Raw genomic sequence first — 14,773 nt, forward strand, 5'->3', positions numbered from 1 at the left:
AGTGAAGTGGAAATTAGTAAAGCATCACTGCAGTTTTGCGTTCTTGGCCTATGGACCACTGAAAAAAGAAGGGAGCACAAAAATTAGCAGCTCCTCAAAGATCTTCTCTGCCTTATCATGGCAGCTTTTTGTCATTAGGTAATACTAGTAAAAACAGCATAAGAGGTTGTAACTTCCTGGGACTTTTATTCTACAAGACCTACAGATCCAAATCTATCAAATGTACTTTCTAAAGGTGAAAATTATAGATCAGTGGACTGCTAGTGGCTGACAATTCAAATTTATCAGCTTCAATGGGGTATAGTCAGCCCGCTTATACCACTTCCTTTCCTTTGGTGAAGATGTGTCATGGCTTTATACTGACATTCGGTGCCAGTTCTGGGTGCACTCTATATCAAATACATCACCTTTTCTTGGTCACATGCTAACATTTATTTTCAGCACAGTGGATTGAGTGACAGTTTTCCATTTTCAGTGATGAGATTGAGTTCCGGGCTTAGGATGAGATTGCATTCTTTTGTCAAGTGGAAGGACTTCTTTTCTAGTTCATTAGAAATTCTACCTGGTAATTAATTTCAATTTACTTAAAACCAGCATGATAGAAAATTAACCTTTAGCCTTAGATGACAGAAATGTAAAACCTACACAGCTATAGGACATAGGCCAGGCACAAGAGAGATCTAAGTGCAAGACTCACAAAGTGATCAATTGGAGAACGGTTGAGAGTTGAATGTAGGATTTTAAAAATACCATTGATTCAATGAAAGTGTATATGGAAAACAGGAAAGTTGCACAATTAAACAACGGAACAGTTACTCTCAAATTTAATGTGTTTGAATTCTCTAAGTAATATTCAAAAGCAGTTTGTGGTTGTCAAAATAACAGGAAATTCAAGTAAGAACATTTATTATGCCCTAGTTGATTTCTGACATCCAAAGATGCTGTTAATTTAGATTTATTCACTTTCTGATAGTTTAAGCTAGACAGAGTTTTATTAACTTTCTGGGGAAACATTGCTTTCCCATTTGTATTAATGTTTTCTATTTAGTATTTCCCAATATCAATGTAGCTCCCATTTTCTTAGCAACACGAAAAGAAAAAGTGGAATTTGGAGCAGAAGCAGGACTGTGCTGCATTTGGATTTCACTGCATTACTTTTGATTTTAACATAACAAAGTGTGAAGTCTCTGTACTGTATTACCAGCCAAGCACAGAAGGAGGGTTTTTGTCTCAGGAATGTAAGGGTAGGTTGCAGTTTCTAGTGAAGTATTAGCTGAGACACATGCTTTTGCTGTTGTGGTGGACTGTAATACTTGCAGAGGTCTTGTGAGAGAGGGGCCAGGCAGTGCTACAGCCTTCTCAGTCTCTTCAGCATCAGGTTGCACATCTGGTTTACATCAAAATGACAGCTGCCTGAATGGGGTCGTACACTGAGGGCATTTGTGATTAGCACTACCCCTGTCAGCCTCTTCCAGCAAAGTGTGCTACAACAGTCACAGCACACAACTCTGCACAAAGAAACACTTTTACCTTTCTCGCATCTCTGACTCTCTCCCTCCTGTTGATGGTCACTCCCATCAGAATGCCCTTCTTCTCATGCACTGCTGCCCCAGGCCACCACTCGCCTGTCACCTGTGCCTGGCATGGGATGGACACAGCAGGTTTTGGTAAAGAGAGGTAAAGAATAGCTGCACAGAGGCAGCCTTCAGTGGTGCTGTGTGTGATTGGGAAATACTCACTCAGTATTAAAGGATACCACATGTAAACATAAGGGAGGTCTGCAGTAGGGATTGGGTAATCCTGATAATGAAGAAGAAAGTATGTTTGGAGTGCAGGCTAACCGGGTAATTCGAGCATATTTTATGAAAAGATGAGAGTACCACTCGAAATATCTATGGTTTGTGTTAAGCTGATAATGAATATGTTGTATATTATTTTTCTTTTGAAGCTAGTGAAATCTTAGGTCCTTTTAGGCTTTAGTAATTGATTTATCAGTATAGAGTGCTTTTTGTTACTCCATTAGTTCACCCTGTTTTGATTCTGGCTTTGCTCAGTCATTCATTTAGGAACTCGTCATTAAAAAAATCAGAGGCTCGAATGCACAAATATAAATACATTTTCAAACACAGACAAATGACAGATGCATGTACTGTCCTATATACCAGAAGTCTACTCAGTAAATTTTGTGTGCAATAGGCTACCTGTAGTTAATCCAGAGTTTCTGTAGCACAGGCAATGGATTCCTGGCACCTGCCAGTGGCCAGACCTTTTGGGCAAGTGGCAGTTCATGCCTGAGGAGAGCTGCCTGTTGTTTACAGGATCAGTTTCAAGTGTGAAAAACTGCTAAAAACTTTTTCTTTAAACAAGGGCTTTTCTAAAGCTTCCTGCTACATTTGCCACGACTCAGATATTGCAAGCTGTGAACCAGATTGTGTCACTGTTATGTGGGTCAAATAGTACCTTGCCTACACAGTGGGGTTGTCTCTCAGAGGTAAATATAAAATAAGGTAACTATAAAATGTAATGTCTCGTCTGCACAGTGGAGGGTCGGGACACATCGTACACCCTCTCTGGCCTGCAACCCAAACGTACCTGGAAAGTCCTGCTAACACTGTTTCTCAGTTTGGGAAACTTACAGTGTTCTGTGTCCACAACTTGGATTGTTCAGGTTCTTTTCCCATGTTTTTTCCTCCTTTTTGCATAGGATGCCTATGAGTGTACATGGGGAAAAAATGGGCAAAAATTCCTGTTTGTGAAATGCTGCTTTTTGTCCAATCTAGTAAGGAATTCCTCCTCTTGTCATAAAAATTGCTATTTTTCTTTCTAGGCTGTATTTATTACTTTTCATAGCTTAACTGAGTTCTGTAGTTAAGACTATCATTGTACAGTGGGAGGAAGCTACATTTCTTGAGCCAAGTGTAATTACACACTTTTCTGATGCTTTAAGAAAGCCCTTACTGGCAAGAAAGTCCAACAGTAATTTGGTAGTCTTTAACAGTTGCTCTGCACAAATGTAAATGGCATGGGGAAAAACAAGGAATACCAGCTCCTATATTCTTCATTCTTAGATTAGAGCATGCATGGTAGTTCTTACCAAAGAGGGGAAGAAACCTGCTTAAGAGAGGACACAAAATTCTCTATGCAGATAACCATTCCTTTCCCCAGTCCCTGGCACATGCCCTGGAAATGTCACTCACAAGCATCTGTACAACTTTACCATGCAAACATTTCAGTTCCATTTTGAGCTAATCAAATTTGTGACTCTATATTTTCATTTCACATTTATCTTCCTTAATTTTATTAAGGTTTTGATTTTTTGAGATCTCCTTCACTTTAATTTTTCTGTGACATTTTCATTACTGTATTAATTGCTCTTAAAACTCAGGATGAAGAAATAATTCCCTTGCCTTAAGAGCTCTTCCCTGAAGGATTTTACCTTAACAGGTACCTCAAACAATGCTTAGCAGCAGGTTTCCGTGATAACAAGCCAGGGAGCAACACTCAGATTTTTATTCTTACAATATAGATGTTTTTTCTGCTTATCTTCTGAGAAAAAAAAAAAAAAAAAGTCTGTAATGACAGCAGCTCTCAAATGGAAGAAAGTCTTTTCCCTTATCTAGGTGTCATACCACTTCATACTGAATCTATCACTAGCACATCCTTGCTGCTTCCTATGCCTCCAGGATTATAGGCTTCATGATTAATAGGAAGAAGAGAAGTTTCTCCTCACCTCAGAGTATGGGAGTAAAACTAGGCTCCATGTAGAAGGTGCTTCTGAAACAGGGGGTTTTTTGTCTCCAAACTTATTGAGCCTGTTATACAAGAAAGTAGACTGGTGGGGGTTTTTACTGCATATGTGTATTGTTTGCATTTCAAGGGGATGTATCATACCTAAGCTGAGAGGGTCACAAAGTGACAGGCTGACATCTAAACTGGTTTCTTAAGGAAATCTGTTTGCACAACAAGCATCAGAGTCGCTGTCTGCCCTCTTCCTATAGCTTTGAATCTACTGGTCAGGTTGAGTCAAATTTGAACTTAAGTTTATAAAGGCTTAATGAAAACAGGCAGCTGGGAAAAGAGGATGTCTGTGTTTTCCCAGCGAGGGAAAGGAGCCCTGCCTCTATCGTGTAGCAGGGAATCCCATGGGGAAAAGCTCTTATCACAGCTTCAGAAGCAGGAAAAGCTTTGGTCGGTGCTTTGAGAAGCCAGCTGCAAGACGCAACACCTTGGGAAGGCAGGGTTCATTACTGCGCTGTAAACACATCTCTGGGTGGCTTCACTCCAGCCCGTGGTTGGAGCGTATTCCCTGCGGGCGGTGAGCGGCCGCGGCTCCCGCAGGAGCCGCTGCCTCGGGAGGGAGGGCCAGCTCCCTGTGCTCCCCGTGTGCTCCTGGTCGTGGGAGAGGCTGGCGTTAAGGCGTGGCTAATGCTTCTGTTGGCACTCAGGCTAGGTGGTGACCTGTAAAGATGGCATTTAACAAAACCCATCAGTGCCCCATGCCTCCTCCCTATCTCTGTGCATGAGGAACCACTCAGGCAGAAGGGCAATCCCTTAATTCACAGGGAGGGGACACACTGCAGGCACTCCTGTTGCGAGGAGAGCTGCTCATGCAGATGCAATCCTGGCAGCTTCTCGTGTGCAGTGAGGACACTTTTATCTTTACTTTCAATAGAAGGGATAAAGTGGAATAGTAATAATGGGACTGATAAATGAAAGGAAAACTGTAACCACATAATTATGTCAGAATCAACTAACAGCCATGAAAAGCCGATTAAACCACATTATGCAGATAGATGTAACAGAGTACTATTAACAAGTCCTCTGCAATGGCATGCCTGGCAATTAAGAGAGCTGTATTGGCAGCACACAGTGAAAACAGTGATAATGTATAGTTAAAAATATTTGGAGACAAACAGTGCCCAGACTACAGGGACAGCCTAGAGCTGAATACAGGAGCATCTTCAAAGATACCAGCACCCAGGGGAAAAATTAAAGATATTATTCCAAATAGACTCTTCAGCTAGGATGTTGGTCATATTTATATTTAGCATCAAAATTAATATACTGGCTTATCCAGAAATGAAAGGCTTCAGTGCAGTATGTCTGTTTTTTCCAACTATCCGCAAATTTCAATTTAATCTGTGCAGGATAAAAGATTAAAGAAGCTTGCAGAGATATTCTGAATTAGGCAGTAATAATATTAGGTGGTGTTCCTGTGGTTGCAGCTATTTGGCAAATACTTAGGAATGAGATAGCTCAGTGTTGTGTATTCTTAGGTATGTGGTATTTCCAGGTTGGGGACCTGAAGAATGTGTCACCCATCAAATTTCCTTCTCACTGGAGTATTGGTATTTGTCATTTCTGCTCACCCACCACAGAAAGAGTCAAGGTTCAATTCTCTCCTTTGCTTTCCCTGTGCCCACTCCTGCAGAGTGGTTCTCATCTGCAGTCAGGGAGAATTGCACTGGAACAAGCGCTGAGATATGTCAGTGCGCGGTTCAGAGTTCCCACAGGCTTTACAGAAAGATACGCTTTTACCAGGAACCGTGTGACTGTGGAGGTCTCATCTGAGAGAATTACATCAGTGGGAATATTTTGGTGTGAAAGGGTAATAAGCATGCTGGAGAGTTCATATTACCCCTATTTTCTTCATAAGGCTGGGCAGACTTCTCAGGCATGCTACCAAGAGAGCTTGCCTGCAGAAACCCAGCACAGATCCTTTAAATATTTATCCTACATATGGTTTTCCAACAGATACATGCAGATTTTCTTCTTGCTTTGTTTTAGGAAATGGCTGAACTATTGTGAAATGCAGGTAACGAGAGGTCAATAGCATCCAGGCCCACACCAGTCCTTTCTTGAGCTGTTCTAAAGCAAAGGAAGGGAAGAGAGTGAGCATGTGGTTACACTTTGGTTACAAAAGCCAAACAATACCTTCAAAATTAAATTCTGTCAACAACTTAGGTACTACGGATGTACAATTAATGAAATCTCTGCCAAAACAAGATTTATGATGATCAGGAGACATGCCTTGACTTAAATGAGAAGTGGAATTGTGCCTGTTGAAGGCTAAAGAATTTAATTGTACTCTGCTGTCTGTATTTACTTGCACTATTTTTCCTCATAATTTATATGTGAGAATGTTGATGCTTACAGAGTACTTACTTTCTGTGGGAGAAAAGTATCATTATCTCCCTTTTAACATGTGAAGAAACCAGGGTACTCAAGGTGAAGTTTTTGCATTCTTGCTGCATACATCCATAGATCCATCAGCAAAAACATCACTAATGATCCAACTTTTAATTTCACAGATGAAGGAACTTGGTGTCATTGTATACAACTGTAGCTGCCTTGTCCTGGATTTACAAAGGATATTTGCCCTGTATAGCTCATTAAGGTACAAGAATAAAATACCTCCAAGTTGGTCTAAGAGACTCTATGGAGTGTACGATACTCAAAATAAGCTGACGCTGCAGCTGAACGAGACGAAATCGGAAGCTTTTGTGTCGGTAAGTTCTGAAATTAGTTCCAGAGTGGAGGGGAAGGGAAGAAACTTACTTAACCCACAATATCTTTGGAAGACCTGGAAATTTGACAAATCACTATATTGTTTTTTAATTCTGATTTCTATGACATGCAGTTTGCCAGGACTGAAGATGCTGCTGGATTTCATTTGAGCATTATTCAAGTTCCCTTTCTCTGTAATGTTCAACACTTTCCCACTCATGTTCAGAAAACAATACAGAGACCCCTCAAATCAGATTCTTTTACTTACATTAATAGGTAGAACATGAATGCCTTGAGAGTAAAGGAACCATTAATCTGACATAGAAAATGATACAGAATAAGCTTGGTATCAGAGGTTGCATTTTTATCAATGTAATTTAAAAGGATTCACACTGTTGCAAAGCATTCGTACTTCTGTACAAGATCATCTACTTCAACTTACGAATGACATTTTAAAACTTCTAAAACTCAAGCAGTGATCCCCATGGAAGCACTGTCTGTGCATGTATTTTTAATGGAAAGAAATGGAGCAGTCCTCCATCTCAGCAGCTATGTAGCAAAACTGGAAAAAAGTACCCAGTGAGATAGAGGTGTTGGAAGATGAGGAGTATCATTCATTTTGGGAGTAACTATGTGAATGTAAACTACCTCTTCGAAATTGGGAATATAACAAAGTTGCTAAGAGTTATTTTCCGTTCTCTATAAAACAAGGGGAAAACCCCCATTGCTTTATAGCCTCGTTATGTCTAAAACAACACAAGGCACGTAGCCCACTGTTAAGTTGTACAGCCACTGGCACCAGACAGTGCAGATGAGTGGTTATACAGGGCAGGCTTCCCCTTTACCTGCTGGGAGCCAGGCAATGTTTTGCTGTGCAGGATTTTTCATACTCCTACAGTCAGTGGAGAGACAGAGAACTATTTTGGAGTGAAAATGTGGAAGTGCCTAAGACAGCCAAAATTAATAGTGGTTTGGAAAAATGGACACTTCCATTGATTCTGGAGAACCTTAAGGACTAGGTGAAATGAGAGATGGACTTTTGGACAGTTAGATAATGCACTGAAAAATTAAATCCTACTCCTTTCTAAGAAATCTGTAAGAAATGGAGAAATCCTGCTGAGAGTCGGTCCTGGAGGGAAAGACAGAATGGAAAGCTGGTTAAGGCCTAGTTTAAGGAATCTGGGACCCTAGACAAAGGCAGATGGAGAGAGACTCTACAGAAACTTCTTACTTTCAGTTTGCAGTGTTCACTTCCTCTCTGTGATTTTTCCTTTCCTATGGGCAAGGAAGCCTCTTCTCTTGAAATTTCACTTCAGAAAAAAAAGGAAGGACTCAGTGGTATTCAGAAGCTCATATCACTGAAGTCCAACTCCAAGAGCTACCTGAATTTGTATCCACAACCACTTGGGCTCGTTCTTCCTTCCTGAAAACAGGCTCTTCAATAAATTTCTCACCTACTAGAAAATTCTCAGTGTTTGCCAGCATGACCCTCTGAAGTGCAGTCTTGGAGTTGGCTTGGGACTGACTAGGTGGAGCAAGTGTTAATGCTGCTGTGTGTTCCTGAACTAATGATCAGAAGGAAGTTCCCAGGAGCCAGGCAGTTCCCTTGCTGCCATGGCAGTCCTGCCTGGGGCAGAGACAGGCTGCTGCCTCCGTGTGGGTTCGGGATAGCACATCCCCGAGTAGGGGCATGGAATGATGCTCTTCCCAGACAGAATAAAGGCCTGTTTCTGGTAGGTGAAGACGAGGAACAAGTGGGTACTTGATCAGAACAGCAAGTGCTACACAACATGGAGACAAGTCCTAGACCAGTCCAGGACTTGCAGGACAGGGATCAGCTGTGCCACAGAGTAACAAGTGGAATGTTGAAGCCCAATGCTACAGAGAGAATTTTTGCTGAAATTTTCCTTCTAATTATCTTCAAGAAGTCTTTCACTTTCTGATATTTATATTGAATGTATCTGAAAAATACAATGCATAAGAATTTCTTTCTTCAGCTGTTCTGTAACTTAAAAATTCAAGAGAATAATACAAGTGTTAAGAATAACATCTTGGTGCAATAACCTCCAAAAAGTTTCAGATAATTGACATAAATTATATTTAATTATTTAACTACCTTTAAATTACTTTACACTTTTTTATTGAGTCAAAATTCATTTTTTTGGAAACATATTTCAATATTAGTGCTATATAAAACAAACGTAATACACAGTCATTGAATTTTTTTGTTACACTTGGGAATCATGGCTTAGTGTTGCTTAGCAACAAACTCATCTTCCAGACTGGATGATAAAGTGTAAGAGGTTTAGGTTTTTTAGTGTTCAGGAATGGATCTGGAATATTGGTCTTGAAATCTTGCTACGGTTAATTTTCTAATATTTTCTGTACTTAGTTGTAGTAAATCCTTAAGAACACCAGTCAGTAATAAGAAACCACTGTGACAGGCAGTGTATTGAAATTAAGGAAGACTAATAAAACCCCTGGGATCTGTCCCTAAAGGAAACACACCCATCTGGCTCTCAGCTGCAACCCAAGCAAGTAATGAAGGTGAGAAGGTGATAGAGTGACAGGAAAACACCTGTTCAGCTGGGTTAAAGTGCCTTCAACAACTGCTGCCCCAGGAATGGTGGTGTTGCCTGCAAGCAACTTGAAAGGGGAGGTTCACTTTTCTCTCCCTGCTTGTGCAGGACAGTAGAAAGTCCTGGGCACATCTGCCACAGACGAGCAATTTCCGCTGGCTTCCCCTTGCCTTCGACAGCCCCAGACGGAAGGCAGAAAAGCTGAGATCTGGGCTTGCCACTTACCAGCTCAGTGCTGGGTAGTTTATACCTGAAGCTGTGTTTGTTTTAAAGATAAGTTTCTTGCAAAACTGCAGTATCTCCCTGCAACTGACATAAACCACTTCATTCCTGCTCACAAGTGATCCATCAGGCTCCTGTGGCAATAACATATGAGCACTCCATCTTATAAGAACCTGTCCTGGGGCTCTTTGGAACAAAGTTCTCTGAAAGGTAACTTCAATTACAGCTTCTTTGATGACAGCAGATGTTTTGAAGTCTGTGTCTTCTGCATTTTACCCACAGTTACATCTAAATGGTGGGGCTTTTGAGGGGCAAGTAAGCAAATAGCTCTCCTTTGTAGCTTTGAGTATTCTAGCAGGACAGCTGAAGGCATTAGTTAATAATCTCTACTAAAATAATGGATACTACTTATCATCTCAAGAAGACTGAGGGAGAGAGAAAATAAATCAATTATTTTTAATGCCGTACTTGAACTTCTCCTTTCACAGAATTCACCTAAACTCTTCTGCCCCAAGGACAGAGTCCTGGATATTGAAGCTATCTACAGTGTTATTGACGATGCCAAACAGTTTGTGTACATTGCTGTCATGGACTACTTGCCCATTGTCATCGACACCAACGCCAAACGGTGAGTGTCCAAGTCCAGGACTAGCTGGTTACCGTAATGCCACTAGGGTCTGCTGGAGAACATGAACCCACAGGAGATCACTTACTACTGTGCACCCATTTCTTGGGGCCCAGTTCTGCTCTTATTGCAATCAGTGAGAGTCCTGCCATTGATGTAAATGGGAGCAGAACTGGGACCTAAGAAGACATTTCCAGTTCTGGGTCCTAAACTTTGGATCTGCCTGTTGAAGGAGATCAGAAATTTCCTAGTCTGACCATCTGCAAGTGACTGGGACCCAGGAATATAGCAGTCTGCTTATACATTAATCCTATTTCTTACACTATTATATTGACTATCCTGAGACCACAGAGTGTGTGTGTGTGTGTGTTAAGAGAGAAATAATATGTTGTGACTTGTATACAGTGTGGGAAATGTCATTATCTTATTGGCATACACATATAAATGAAAATTCCCAATTCAGCGTAGATAACATTTGAATTATATCACATTTTGGTTAACTGAGAGTTGCTAAAACCAAACGAAACCACATAATTTTTAAACAGCCAGTTTGGATGGACCATTAAAAAACACTCATGGCCCAAAACTGGAGCCAGAGTGCATCAAAACCATCCAACTCAGGAGGCAGGTATCCACTGGTCCCTCCTAGTCTTGATAACGCTCAGAATGAATTTAGAATCTAGCAAAGCCTGCCATTCCATCTATGCACTTTATTTGAACACAGTTAAGCCAAACAAGGCATGTGATTATGTACTTTTTCTACTTAGAGCTGTTCTGCTCAATTTTTTCAAAAAATAATTATCATACAACTGATACCAAGCATAAACTGTTTTAAGTCTGTGAGAGAGTTTTTCCAATAAACTCCTTGTGTACAGCCTCCATTACAGGGAAAGAATCATGGGCAGTGCTGTAGGAACCTCAGTTTCACAATACGTATCCCTCCTATTTCTCCTGTATGTTGGAAAGGATGTTAGTATGTAGAAGCACTACAGTGTTGCAATTTATGTTAATCTCCTGTACTCCTCCTTACTTTATTCTCATGCTGGAAGAATTCAGCAGTCTGCTGGATTAGGGAGATCCACGGAAGGCACCTACATGAATTCTTCAGTGCTTTTCCTACAGCATGGCTTTGTGTTTGAGGCGCTGCCCCAGCTTCTCTACCTTGCCAGCTCCCAGTTCCTGCTTCTAAGTTATTTTCTGGCACAGTAGAGCTCACATTTCATTAGCCCAGATGCTTTGATGCTGCTGGAATGTAGAAAACATGCATTTTTCTTTGTTTAATTCTGCCTGCCCTGACCTGCTCCCACCAAATGTCAGGAATACAAACCTAGCTATCAATTGTGAGAATAGCTCCGTGGAAGCCACCATCCCATTCCTGGCAGAATTTCTGCAACCCTCCTCAGGAAAACATATAGCATCCTCCTTAAGCGACCCATCTCATCTGCTGCTCCCGAAGGACGCAGGCACTCTGCGCAGCAGCTCCCAGTTCCCCACGGAGGAAATTACAGAGGGCATTCCAGTCCCCAGCCTGCACGGTCCCAATGCATTGGGGTTAAACAAAGGATGTCAGCCAGGGAGAGATCCAGTGTTCCAGCTCCCTGTGCGCGAGCTGTGACCGCGCTGTGTCGCCGTGTCTGGGCTGGCCAGCAGCGCCCTCTGGCTGCGGCTCTCGGGCACGGGAGCGGCTCTCCAAATTTAAGGTTCTCCGCAAATACTGTCTTCTTTTTCCACAGGTACTGGCCATATTTAGATGGGAAGATAAGAGAAGCATTAGTTTTACGAAGTATTAAAGTACGGCTTCTCATAAGTTTCTCAAGAGACACAGATCCCCTTACTTTTAACTTCGTTTCATCTCTGAAAGCTATTTGCACTGAAGTTCCAAGCTGTAGTTTGAAAGTTGTAAGTATAATCCATATTCCTTTGAAATATAAGATATTCCCCACCCCCCAGAAAAAAAAGAATCAAGAAAACTTAACAACTGAGAATTGTTCTCTGTTAGTATCAAAGTCTTTAAATTTAATTGAATATCAGAAAATGTAATATATTGAACATAATTCACTCCTAGTAGTAACAGAATTCAAAATTAAGACAGAAAAATACAGTGGTACCAAAAGGCAGTCGGTGTGATGGAGAGCCCATTGTAAAACACCACATGTGGTCTTTCACAGCAAAGCCAACAGAGTGAACTGTGGCCATGGGTCATGTTTATATTGTGAGATGAGTAAATCTGACAGCACAAAAATATGGTTTAGTCTGCATTCATGTAACCTGACTGTTAACCTGTGTAAGCATCTACTTGCCCTTCAGTCAAGTGCGAAGTACAAGAAAAAATAATGAAGAGTTTAAATTTTTAAAATTTAGAGTACAAATTCAAAATTGAGAAGACTAGAAACACCACTCTGGGGCCACATTAGACATGCAGGAGCGGAAAGTGAGAATACTATACTAATGTATTAGAGAACAGAATATATGGTAAAGTGCTACTTTCAGTGTGATACAGTTCCTTTTATAAAGTTGAGGCACACTGGAAATCAGCCACCTTGGATCTTGGGGGTTTTTTTGTGGGTCTTTCTGGTTTTGTTTTGTTTTTCCAGGTAACAGTTCTAAATAATCTGCTGAATTATTTTGATTTCCTAAATTGACAATCCCGTAGAATCCTTCTGGCTTTTTGAAAATTGACAACAATTCTAAAAAGGAAGTACTATTTGTTATACACACAGTAAGTGGTATTACGCATAGCTAGAAATAAGGTTTTTTGTTATAATGTATGTTGTTATTGTAAGTTTCCTCTGTAAAAAAACAGCATAAAGTGTAGTTTTACGTAAAAAACCCCCCATACATAGTTCACTCCATTTAAGCCACTTCATTTCTGAGTAACTTCTAGCTTGGTCCATATTTATCATCAAAATTCTATTTATGTATTCAGAAATTTTTTTTCAAGTGGTACCTAATACTTACATCCATTGCCATCTATTTACAGCAGGTAAAATCTTTTGTACAGAATTTATCTTGTCATGAACTAAATGATAAAAGGAAAAAAAACCTACTTGTCGACCTATCTGTCCTAGGTAAATAGCCCAGCTAGAGTTTCTGCAGTTAGAAAATACAAAAACAAGTTCCAGTAAAAAAATCAGCTGTAGAGAGTTGTAAAGGTACAACAATAAGTCAGTTCCCTCTATGCTGTGCATCGCATTTCCCAGTCTGGGTGAGCCACTGCCTTAAATAAACCTTGGTACAAGTGATAAGCCAGCGTTGGAGTTTGCAGGTATCAATTTGATTTTGACTGAAAACTGTGCCATAGGCTACATCTCAATACTCTTTTAATTCAAAAAGCATGTCAGATGAGCAACTTCTTTTTAAAGCTGCATTTCTTTTGTATTCATCTGTTATAGCCAGGTTCAAAATGAAAAAAAACTCTGTGTGTGTATGGAGGAGAAAGAATAGGTTAACAAGGTAAAAACTAGATTACCTATTGAACTATTGAAAATTCTCCTTTTCCCTCTTAGTTCTGCTTTGGCTATGAGAAGATTAACCTCAGTACACAAAATACTGTCTTGCAGATGTGTATTGTGTGGGTTTATATATAAAACCATTGAAATTTTAAGAGAAACCTGTTACAAATTCTGATTGAAATTTTATTTAAAATTGCTAGGCTGCTGCAATACCTCTCTATGTTCTGACCAAAATGCCACACACACCTGCACCACATGACCTCCTATCCCCCTGTTGTTCTGTTCTTTTGGGGGTAGTAAGTCCAAGTCCTACAAAGCATCCTCAATAACTTCTTATTTTTCATTTAGCTTTTCATCCCTGTGATATACCTTGATTGTTTTCCATTTTTTGGTTTTTTTTTTTGTTCTTATCCCTATGGAAAGACCAGTTTGGCTTGAAAGTTTCCAGTGAGTGCCAATGGCTGGCTGCAGCTGCAGGGTACACTGGTTTGCCAATGGTCTTCCTGGAGAAGGAGATGCAGATGTAATTTCTCTGTTAGATGTGAATCTCCTCCTAATTTCTTCTGGTCTCTGACCAGGCAAATAGAAGTTTTGGTATTGTCCAACTGCTAGTGTAGAGTTAGAAGGAGGGCACTGTAACCCTGTTACACCTGGCAGGGTCCTGATCAAAGCCAGCCACCAACTGCTGCATGTGAAGTTTTCAGTCTGCTGTGGAGGGCAGGGATGGCCGGGACTGCAGGGCATGATTTCCTAGCTGTGAACACTGAGTTGTAACAGTGTGCACTATATAGAAGTGGGGTGTTTTCTCTTTTGCCAAAAAACATTGAAAATACTGAGCAACTAACAAGGTCAATGAAGTTAGAAAACAGTCCCTCATTATGCATTTTCTGCATCTCGGAGTCTCATTCACATAAGCATTAATAATTACTGGATTCAACTGAAACTGTTTTGAGATTGCAAACTCAATACAAGTACTCTGAAGAAAATGATCCCTGGGAAGAACTTGCATGTAGAAAGCTGTTTGAGGACTAAATGCTATAAGCACACAGCCAAAGGGCAAAGAGTGACCTACGGGATGCTCTGTCCTGTGCACTGAACCACATGTGGTCATGAAATTAAAGCTTGAATCAGAAAGGGCAGACTCAAGGTGAAGAGCTCACCATTGTGTTTCTTGGGACCTTAAATCCTGTATTCCGTAAGTTTTGTACTTGACCCTGTAAATGCATCTTGAGTGCACGAATGCCTGGTGTAACTCTCAAAGGAGCAGCAGGAAGGGGCCAGCTCTGCTTGGTGCTGAACAGAGAAAGGTGTGTGCTTTTAAAGGGCCTGCAGAAGTTATGACCTAGAACTAAACTGTCTGTAGACAACTGGAAAACACAAAGGAGTGG

At 40.7% G+C, this 14,773-nt stretch overlaps 1 protein-coding gene across 4 annotated transcripts in view; it reads left to right on the forward strand.

The window, feature by feature from the left end:
• PLD5 (phospholipase D family member 5) overlaps positions 1–14,773 on the forward strand; it is a 184,418-nt gene that overhangs the window by 155,735 nt on the left and 13,910 nt on the right. For all 4 annotated transcript variants that reach the window (XM_032102673.1, XM_032102674.1, XM_032102675.1 and 1 more), the window contains 3 exons: positions 6,312–6,509; positions 9,797–9,936; positions 11,667–11,832. In XM_032102673.1, coding sequence (XP_031958564.1) covers positions 6,312–6,509; positions 9,797–9,936; positions 11,667–11,832 — 504 coding nt within the window. The remainder of the gene's footprint in view (positions 1–6,311; positions 6,510–9,796; positions 9,937–11,666; positions 11,833–14,773) is intronic.

The sequence above is a fragment of the Corvus moneduloides genome, chromosome 3 (assembly GCF_009650955.1).
Source record: "Corvus moneduloides isolate bCorMon1 chromosome 3, bCorMon1.pri, whole genome shotgun sequence".
In the NCBI taxonomy this organism is placed as follows: Eukaryota; Metazoa; Chordata; class Aves; order Passeriformes; family Corvidae; genus Corvus; species Corvus moneduloides.